The sequence below is a fragment of the Cariama cristata genome, unplaced genomic scaffold (assembly GCF_000690535.1).
Source record: "Cariama cristata isolate BGI_N322 unplaced genomic scaffold, ASM69053v1 scaffold38066, whole genome shotgun sequence".
In the NCBI taxonomy this organism is placed as follows: domain Eukaryota; kingdom Metazoa; phylum Chordata; class Aves; order Cariamiformes; family Cariamidae; genus Cariama; species Cariama cristata.
In genome coordinates, this window is record NW_009621019.1 from 18,931 (window position 1) to 29,822 (window position 10,892).

General features: G+C 44.0%; 1 protein-coding gene across 1 annotated transcript; it reads right to left on the reverse strand.

The window, feature by feature from the left end:
* Nucleotides 1-5,540: 5,540 nt before the first annotated feature.
* On the reverse strand, nt 5,541-8,787 carry GNPNAT1 (glucosamine-phosphate N-acetyltransferase 1). The gene is made up of 5 exons (XM_009701809.1): nt 8,592-8,787; nt 7,832-7,894; nt 7,023-7,150; nt 6,441-6,502; nt 5,541-6,001 (listed from the first exon to the last, which is right to left on the reverse strand). Exons 1-5 carry the CDS (start codon nt 8,761-8,763, stop codon nt 5,854-5,856), a joined length of 573 nt encoding a protein of 190 aa, XP_009700111.1. The 5' UTR covers nt 8,764-8,787; the 3' UTR covers nt 5,541-5,853.
* Nucleotides 8,788-10,892: the final 2,105 nt, after the last annotated feature.

Consider the following 10,892-nt stretch of genomic DNA (forward strand, 5'->3'; position numbering starts at 1 on the left):
CACTATGCACTACTACTGGCAGTTGAGCAACAGCAGTGATCTAATCAGTATTTAACTCTTTACCTTGTTATAAAACCTCATTATATACTGAATTGTTTTGAGACAGACACTCTGAGACCAATTTAAGACAAAATACTGTTCTAAAAATCTCACCTTGTTTTATGCAAGTTAAACTTTAACAGAGTACTGATAATTACTTAATAAAATAGTTATGTGCTGAATGAATAGAGGGCAGCTACCAATTTTACACACATCAAGACTGAATTCTTCTAGCTGGCATTAAAAAACTTCTTGTTAAATTAGCTACAGGTTGATTTACATTGAACAAGCTAGTATGGTCTATCTGTGTACTAGAACAGTGCATCTTAAAACCAGTATTGAAGGAGTAGTTCCCTTTGTAAGACAATAGTTGTATCATTTGAGGTAAAAATTGGGTTGGTGTTTCAAAACTGAGGCCCAAAAGCACTGGCCGTAATAGTATCAAGACCTACAGGATTCACCTCAGCTCTTCCAAAGCGTTGGAGTCAATTAAGGCCACGCGCTTAACAGTGCTTTAAAGTTTTCAAATTGGAAATTGCCAAGGTGGTTTGTGCAGCTTTAACTCTTCTCCTTTCTCAGAAGCACTGTGATAACCACTGGCTGTGCAAGTACAGTCCCAGTTCTGCATCTCTGCTTTATTTGCCAATCAATCTGTTGCATAAAAGATACGAATGAAATGATGGCTCCTTTAGAGCACTGTGGTGACTGAGCAAATTACAAAGCTGTTAGAAGATCTTGTGTATTTGGGAAATCTGAGCTTGTAATTAAGACTGTATTTTAACAGGGAGGAATGGGTGGGCTCAAGGGAGTTGAATCAATCTAAAAGATATTTAGGGATCTGAGCATCCAGCTAACTCCCCGTATCCTGATATGTCTGTGTGAACAGCCAGTGTCCTCTGTCAGCCTCGGGATGAGCAACCTGTGCTGAGGGGCACGCTCTGAGGGTGGGTGTCTTTGAATTTGAAGGCATGAATCTGAACAGTGAAGCCATTTTATACTGTGAGGATCCAGTGCAGCAGTGCATTTACTTTGCTGGTAGCCTGTTTACTTTGTAGAAGTTCTGCCTCACTCTGTGTATTCAAGGCAAGGTGACCACGCCTGTGACTTGCTGATCTTTGCTTAGTCACTGATCCTCTGCCTTGTCTTGCAGCTCCTGGGAAGGCTGGCTGAGGGGCAGTCCCTCCTGAGCAAGTCTGAGCTCTTGGTCTGTGTCAAGGCTCTTACAAATAGTTAGCAGATTCTGGTTTGAAAACTCCTGCCTGGGTTAAAGCATGCTGCTAGAACAGATCTCGGTGACACCTGAGGGAGGAGGAAATCCTCCTGCAGTAAGTCAGGGCTTTTAGCTGAGCCAGGACACCTGGGTGAGGCTTTATAGCCTAATAGCCTCATGTGGAATGTGAAGGCTCTGGAGTCCTGCATATGGGGAGGAAATTGTGTGGCCAGCAGGACCAGGGCAGTGATCGTCCCCCTGTACTCGGCACTGGTGAGGCCACACCTCGAGTGCTGTGTTCAGTTCTGGGCCCCTCACCACCAGAAAGCCCTTGAGGTGCTGGAGGGAGTCCAGAGAAGGGCAACGAAGGTGGTAAGGGGTCTGGAGCACAAGTCTGATGGGGAGTGGCTGAGGGAGCTGGGGGGGTTTGGTCTGGAGAAGAGGAGGCTAAGGGAAGACCTGATCGCTCCTTACAACGACCTGAAAGGAGGGGGTAGTCAGGTGGGGGTCGGTCTCTGCTCCCAGGCAACCAGTGACAGGACAAAAGGAAATAGCCTCAAGTTGCACCAGAAGAGGTTTAGATGGGATATTAGGAAAAATTTCTTCACGGAAAGGGTTGTCAAGCCCTGGAAGAGGCTGCCCAGGGAAGTGGTGGAGTCCCCATCCCTGGAGGTATTTAAAAGATGTGTAGGTGTGGTGCTTAGGGACATGGTTTAGTGGTGGGCTTGGCTGTGCTGGGTTAATGGTTGGACTTGATGATCTTAAAGATCCTTTCCAACCTAAACAATTCTACGATTCTAGGGTTCATGGCTTCAGTGGAGCTGAACCAGCATTCAGCAGCCCTTTCCCTTTATTGCTATCTGTCCTTTGCCATGTACATCAGTGATAGGGCAGTGCAAATCCTTCAGAATAAATCTTTAAGAAATGTATGATGCTTTATTTAGTTAGCAAATTTTCAGCTTGAAAAAACAAAGTGTGACTGTTATCTCCTTAAGAACTACAACTTGTCAGTGTTAAGTTGACCAGCTAAACATGCCGTGCTGGTTTTGCAGTTACAGGGTTTATTATGTGCTGTTAAGTGACTCTTTTAAACTGGGGCTGTTGGGAAATACACTCTCAGATGTTTCACCAATTACCCCACGAGGCTACCGCATGGGTGTCTGTCTCTTTTTGCACAGCTCGCCAAACACTGCCAGCTACAAGCTTCTGATGAAACAAGGATGGGAACCAGAACTTCTGCATAAAATTGCTTTCTATTTCAGCTCCCTTGGGAAGGGGTAGAGACGGAACACAGATGGAAGAACACTGTTGATTCATCTAAGTATCCCCTGCCAGAGAGGTTTGTTCATGTGTAGTCTGGTTCTGTCATTTCGCTGGGGTCCTGATGCTTCCCCAGGGAGCCTGTTTCGCAAACTAACAAGCTTCATGACTAAGGATTTTCCAGCAATCTTTCTTTTCTTCCATCCTGTTACCCCCTGCTGATGTGTTCTACAGTCATTCTGGTCTGTCTGCCTACTGCCTCACAGACAACAGCCTCTCAGATCCTAAGGGATTCTACTATTTAAGCCTTTTATTTAAAACTTCTTGACATCTGTCTCATTTGGTTTACTGCTGGTAGGTATTTCAATCACTGTTTGCTTTCTGGGGTTAAACCAAAGGTGGTAGATAGCAGCAGAGGTCCCTCACTGTGGCCTTAGAGTATCAGTAGAGGCTGAATTTTTTTATTCCCTGCCACCCCCCCCCAGCTTCCCCATGTTCAGACACAAAGCTGCAGTACCCAGATCTTTGGGGATCCACAGCTATGTGTTAAGGTGCTAAAGTTCCCTATTCTAGCTTAAGGGAAGCAGAGTGAAAGAGCTGGAGATCTCTTCCTGTTACCCAAAACCTGAAATCCCAAGGAGGAGGTAACATGAAACCTCTGGAGAAGCAGGTAGTATTGCTGATTTCTGACAAAATCCTAGGTTCCTCTGGCCCCTGGGATGGGGAGGTCTTGCTCTTTCCTGTTGAACCAATTGTATTGTAGATAAATGAACAGGGCTTCTTCAGTTTAGGAGACACATAATGTATTTTAATACCACCTGTTGCTGTTAAATACTGTTATTTGTGACGTTTTCCTGGTTCCTGTGAACTGTGACAGTTTAAAATATACGTACCTGCATACTAGGTGTTCTTCTAGGTGGCTGGGGCATGCCTGAAACCATGGCAGCATTTTAAGTCCCCAGCCTGGGTAGTATCAGCTCCTTTCCTCAGGTAAAAGACTGTACACTGAGTCCAGTCTTCCTCCAGAGGAATTCCTGACACACAGAGCCACTGTAACTGCCGTTTCCACAGGGATGGTAGCCTGCCGAGGTTGGGAATGTCACCCCTGGTACAGAACAAAGGGCTCTTCAAAGCTAAAGGGATGCTGATGAGCTGGATTTTGCCCAGCAGAGGCATTGTCATGCAGCCACAAACCCAGGCTTTCAACTTAATTCATTTGTTTTACAATGATCTAAGCTGGGTACACAATCACCTGCTCTTCACTTGCACTAATCTTTTCATTAACTCTTAATGAGGGCCTGGAGCTATTTAGATGGTGTAGATATCAAGGAATTCAAATAATCCACTTTAAGTTAGTGGAAATTCAGAATTAATTAAAACCATGAAAGGCAAGAAGATCTATTTCAGTCATCTGGGCCAGCATGAAGCAGTAGCTGATTTTATACAATTAGTTCAGAGTTGGGGCTCAAGCCGCTTAGATCTTCTGTCAGCAGAGCACATCTGGGAGAAGCCTGGCTCTCCCTTAGGGGAGAACACCCCTAAGAAAATGGGGTGACTAGGCCTAACTGGGTTAGAAACTTAAGCCGAGCTCCGAGACCTGCAGGTCTCGGACTTGCTTTCTCAGTGATCCATGAAGTAAGCAGCCCAGCTGTTTGGATGCACACCTCTGGCTTCGGGAGTTTGTGCCTGCAGGCGAATAAGCCGAGAACTTCCTTTGAAGACTCAGACTTGCTTCATTGAAGTCATCCTTGCAAAGATGCAAATGTGCATCAGACCCATGCTTAAAATCAATCTGGAGTCTGAAAAATGTGTTCTTTTTCACTCTAGGGAAAGGAAAACAAAGGTGGTTGCAGCAGGCGGTACTGTTCTGAAAGACAACAGGTACACAGTTACTCTGGATACCTACCGCTAGGCACAACACGGCAATATGAAAAACAGACCAGATACATTTGGCAGTCTTCATTTATTCAGCTTAAACAAAGATTTTTAAAAAAATAATCAATAAATAAAATGGACATCATCAAGGAAACAGTATATCGAGTGGAGTACCATCAGGAACATTAAATAGAACCCCCACCGCAGCTTAAAGTAGCTCTCCACACCACAATGAAGGAACATTTTGTAAGGCCTAACTGTTCACAAACAAGACTAGCTGTTCTGTACGAACCTTCACATATTTATAATGCCCTATTCATAGATGTAGGATTTGTCTCTCTCTCTGCACAAAACACTACTGTTGAAACCAAGGGCTTTGTACGTTATTTGCTTGCCATCGCTGGCAAAAGTGCTAAAAATCATTTATCTAATCTTATAGCAAGAGAGATGCTCCAAAGCAGCAGCACTCCCTCGGGACCAGGATGGGGGATTTCTCTGCCCGTTTACTACACCGTAGGTGTAAGCCGTTACCAGCAAAACTGCAGCCCCCCTGGCCCTCAGGAGTTCAAGTAGAGCATTCGGTGAAGCTGAATGCGTTACTGCCAATCCCAAATCACATTCCCCATGAGTACTGGCCAGAGCCCCACTAAAGACGGGGTGTATTCTCTGTCAGACATTCCAGTTTCCCAGTTACCTTTGCCCTGTCACAAGCCATGTTGGGTTTTTTGTTGTTGTTTTTGTCAGAAAACAAATAATTATCCTGAAAACTAAGTTATCAGCTAAAGTGCAGGACCCCTGCAGTGAGTAGTACACATACATATTTTTTTTTTTTAAGACTCAGAACATCAGCTTTAGCATAGCCTGTAAGGATTCTCCCCTACCCGCAACAAATAGTAACAAATTTGGTTTTGGAAAATAGTGCCTACAAAACTTTAGGTACGCTAACATCAACAGCACGTCAGTGAGCTTTCATGGAAAGAACAGAACAAGTGCCCGTTCTGTGTCACTATTCTGCACAAGGGAAGCATCATCCCTACCCGAGCTACGTCATCCTTCCGCGAAATACAGACAACAGAACAATCCTGCAAGCTGTACTTTGGCTACCAAGAAAAGAAGCACAAACCTTTAGAAAAATACAATGCAAGAAAAAATTTGAGATAAAAATATATACCTTTGGTTAAAAACCATCCCTTTAACAAGAGTCCTTTGTAACTCAGCTAGAACAAAAAAGCTTCACTTAGACTGAACAGTAGTAAAAATTAGTTCTAAGCGCTCATTTTCTAACCCAGAGGACCCTTCTAAAATGTCAGTAATTTTTTTTTTCAGGATTTACACATTTGATGTTCATTATTTATAGGGATTGTTATATTTGCAGCAATAAACTATATAAATTTTCCATGAAGAGAATGTTTGTAGCACAAGCTCCTCCACCAACAGTCTTTACAAAAAAAAAAAATGACTAGAAGGTCTTAGTTAAAGAACCGTTGAAACATGTAGTTTTCTTCAGATACCGAATAGCCAAACTTCTTATAGAAATCCACGTTTTTTGGCAGACACTCAAGTGTAATTTTGTAACAGTTCAGTCTCTTACTTAGCAATGTAAGAGTGGACGTTAATCTGAAAAAGACAGAAAACTAACAGTTAAATGAAACGGCCCTGACTGCCGAAGCAGTTAACTTTTAATTAGCTAAAGTTATCAGACCTACAATACTGAAGTTTTACTGCATTTTCCTTCACTACACAGGATAGCTGCTATCCCAAGGGGAAAAAAAAAAAAAAAAAAGAAAACCACAAAGTACCAGTGCCTTGCAGACAATTTTACAGTACTGTTATAAGAACCTCAGCTTGCACTGTGCCCGCTAGCGGTACTTTCTGGCTAAATTAATTTCCCGTGCCTAGCTAACCTGCGGAGCTAAAATCCCCGTCTTGGAGGTCTGGTGAGCAATCTTTGTTTGCTGGCACCCATCAGCGTGGTAAGGTGGGGGAACAGAAACCAACTGGGTAAGGGCTTGCTGCCCTGCCTGCTATTGAATGGCAAAGGCGGCAGAATACTTACAGTTTACCAAGCTGCTTTCCTCTGCACTCCCCGCTTACTACTACATCTTCTATCCTTCCTCTCTGTGAAAATACAGGCAAGGGTTAGTTGAGTAGAACACGGTTGTGTTCGTTTCCTTTTACATTTCATGCTTGGATTTTCTGCAGTCTATTTAGACAGAACTCCTCCTCCAGTGGTCGGCACGCTCGTAATGCCCCTTCCAGCACCCAGCAGGAGCTGCAGTCCCACCGCAGCCCTTCCCCGCTGAGGGATCTGTATCTCTCCAGCTCCCTCTTTTCACACGTCTGGCTGGGACTCCACAGCAGTGAGATCCTCAGCCATCTGCTCTGTCAGAACCAAGTCTGACTAGTTGAAAAGCTCACTGGGAGGGGTAGGGAAGAATGGGACAGACATCAAATTGCTCTTTTTCCTTAAGAAAAAACAAAGCTTCCTTTTACTATTTAGCTGAGCACTCAAGGATGGGAGGTATTTTTAGAATGCAGAAGGTACTTCAGCACACAGTAACACCGTAAAAATAACATGCACGCAGTCAGGGGACAGGATCTTTTTCCTTCACTTCACAGCTGCAGCGAGAGAATATACCTTTGCACAGGAGTGAGTGAACTTATGTTCTATAACCAGCGTTGCTGTAGCAACAATCTGTCCAAGATTTGTGTCTTCTATGACAGTAACGTAGTAATCTCCAGATCTCTTCATGTGCTCAAAGGTTTCTGCGGGAGCAGACAGACAGTGAAACAGTCACGGTTAATCTGAGATGAAATTGCTGTGAAGCCTAACGCTTCCAACAGATTCTGAATGCCAATCACTGCAGGGTTCAGGATCAGAAGGAAGATGCACGCCAGGCCCCAGAACCTGAAAGCCCTGGAGTCAGACTAACCCAGAGACAGACCAGGAAAGAGTAGAAATTAAACAAATGCCTTTTCCTTAGCTGCCAAGAGAACCTTTCCTCCCCAGCGCCTCTGCAGATGGGTGCTACGACGGAGGTGGCAACACCTCCTCTTAAGTTTTCTTAGATCTCAGTCAAACCAGCGAGGCAAGCTCAGGACACTGCTGAGCTACGATCAAAGCCAAGCCTCCACCTCGCTACCAGTGCTGCAATAATTCAGCCAAAACAAGCCATCATCCGGTAGTCCCTTCTGCCAGGTATCTAAAGCTCAGTCTCAAAACCAGGTATACAATTTAGGCCTGCCCCAGCCAAGAAGCCCTTCGGGATAGCTGCAACTGGGTCCAACGCCGAGTGCCAAAGGCTGCCTCAGGGGAACTGAACTAATAAATCCCTCTGGCATTGGGCAGTCGGGAGCCTCACACCCAAGTAGATTCGCTGTCAGCATCAGTATCCTCTGGTTCCCAGCAACCTCTATGGAAATGCCAAAAAATGACGATATACTCACTGATAAACTGCTCCGGGCTTGCAACTCCAGTTTCAGTCAGCTGACCCAGAACCTTAAAAAAGCCTGTTAGAAAAGAAGGGGTGGGAAACCAACCCTCAGCAAGGGACAGAGACACAAAATTAGCTCCAAATAGCGCAGAACAACCCGACACGGCTGTTTGGAGAGCTAACATCCCCATAGCACCATCCAATTCAGTTGTATGTAAAAGCCTGTGCTCTGCCTATTTTAGAACTAAACTGTAATCTTAAAAATCAAACTCAGGATCAGCTCGTGCATCAGCAACAAACTGCAGCTCGAGTGCAGAAGATTCATACGTTCAAGCAAGAAAACTGTAAGCATGAAATTATGCGATATTAAGCTGTATGTTCAGAACAATCTTTCCATCCAAGTTACTGCACTCAAGAAGTCTGCACACACTAAGAATAATATGCTGGTTCACGTTACTTTTATATTAAAGAGAACAGTACGAACAACTGTACTCCCTCTCTAAAGCTGTGGTGAAAAGGAAGCAGTGGATTATCTGGAAGATTTGACTCAAATTTTAAGATTCTTTTTGAGGTTAAAACAATAAAACCAATTTTGAGGGTCACCCAACACAGCACCAATCCATGGTGTCAAATGCTCACATTCCTTACTGACAAAAATAACCCAAAGCAGATAAAATGAGCAATCCTAATCTATTGAGAGATCCCGCAGAAATACGTATTATCTAGTTCAGCACCCAGTTTTTGTTTGTGGTGATCATTAAACAGGATTCTACCTCGATTCAAATCAGCTGTGCAAAGTGGTCTCAAAACTAGGCCATCTCCTGGATCTAAAGGAGAAATAGCAGGAGAAAACGTCGTCGTGTTCTCGCTCCAGTCGAGTTCATGCAGAATATTTGGGTCAAACATCGGTGTGTCGTCAGGCATCATGGTTGCAACAGGCATCATGGCTGCAACAGGTGTTCTGGAACAGAACACACATGGGTAAGGAACATTGTGGTTTGCTCTTATTTTAATCTCTAAATACGCTATTTCCCATGGTTATGTCATGCCATGTGATGTTCCTCAGGGACAAAGAAAGGTGAATGAAACCAGAACTGCTGTTCACTTTATCTGCAACTGAAGCTCCTCAACCTTCACCGGACTAGGCCGCTAGGTTAAACAAAGAGCGTGCACACCAACACCGCGCACATTAGATAAAGTCAACACATGTGGCACTTTTGTGTTCATCTAGGAAGTTTTTTCTCTTAGAAAAAAAACCAAAAAAACAACAGATAAGACATTGACTGGAATATTTAGCCTCTATAGCCCTCTGAACAGGAAAGCATCTTGCACTCTCAAGAAACCTCCCTAACATACTGTTTACTGAGTATAAAGGAGATAATTTGTATTAGTGTTCCATTTAAAACCAGCAGTAGGAATAGCATGCTTTTTTCAACCAGTCCCATCACATCAATATTTAGTATCTCAGCCAAGAGGCACTACATCACACATAGGAAAACACAGATGATACAACAGCCTGCACACACGCTTACAGCCCGTACTGCGTTCCTCATGCAATCATGTTTGCTCTGTATATTTACAAAACCTAAAGCCATCTCAGCTGTAAAGCGCAGAGCCTCATTGTCCATTAACAGATAAAATGCAGAACTGCCAAGATGACGGTGAGATACCTGTTAATGATTAAAGACAGATTTTGGAATTGTGCATTATTTGGAATTAGGGATAAGAGGAAGCAAAGGGATATATTTTCCTAATTGCTAGATATAGGAAAATAATTCTTACTTTGTCACCTGTGGAATACCGGGTCAGGTTTCTGGTATGAGCAGAGCATATCTTGAGAACTTCTCCTGAGACTAAGTTCTTTATACATCTTCAAATTAACCTAGCTGCACCATAAAAGATATGGTAGTCGCACGCTGTTGGACAGGCCAAATAAACATCAGAAAGAAAAAAATGCATTTGGGATGAATGCTTTTCAAAGTAAGACATCTGACAGCCCTGCTAAGCTCTCCGGAGAAAGTACAGAGGATGTTAGCTATGAAGCATCTCAGCGTAACTGCAGCATGCGTGCCTCAAAACTGAGGGTGGCTCTGGAAAGCCAACTGGAAAAGCCTCTTAAAAAAAAAAAAGACAAAATATTTTTTTATGCCACCTGCTGGTATACACTGGCCTTTAAATCCCCATTCTCATCTCAATCTTGCATATAAAAGAATTGCTATTATAGCAATTAAACAGCAATACAAATTCTTGTCCCACATGAATTTTCAAAATGAAACAGTGGGAAAAATGAAGTGCAAAGAAAAACAGGTCCATAGATGGGATAGTCTGAAGTAAGAATCCAGGTCTTCAAGTCTCAGTCCTGAGCTTTAGCGATCAGATCCCACCGATACGTGCAGAGGACTGCAAGCCCATCACTAGCGTATAAATTATGCCACTGATGAGCAAAACCGAAGTTTCCCTGGTTCCAGCAATACATTTGGTATCTCTGTTCCTAGATCTCAATTATTCTGATGTTGCCGTTACCCTGCCCCATTTCAAAGCCTTCCTAGAATTCATGAGCGTTCATAACAACACTCAAATAGCGTCCTGTACAGAATAAAATAAAGCTAATTAATTTCAGCTCAGCGTGACAGAATACCAAGCACACACAGCAGTAGAAAAGCACACGAAGGAAATAAAATTTTTGATGCTCTTCACGCAGTTAGTGACAAACCGTTAGTTATTTTTCAAACTACACCCAAGAGCTGGAACAGGACAAAGTTTGAAGCGTCACACATTTTCTGGAGTCAGGAATACGACTTACTCAATAGAAACGCATTGGCCAATTGAAAAAAAACGGATCAATGTACAGCAAGGAAGAAGAGCTCCGGCCTGTTTCGATGGGTCACCGGTTTCCCCTCCAGGCCTGCTGAGCCTACTCCGAGACCAGGTGCTGGCCCTGGCGCACACCTGCAGTCCCTCCCGGAGCATCCCTGGCTCCCCACCCGTGTCGGGAGCGGGACAGGGCCCAGGCATCGCCTGTCACCCATCCCATCTCCCACCGCTCTGCTCTGTCCCGGGGAGGGAGCACCGTA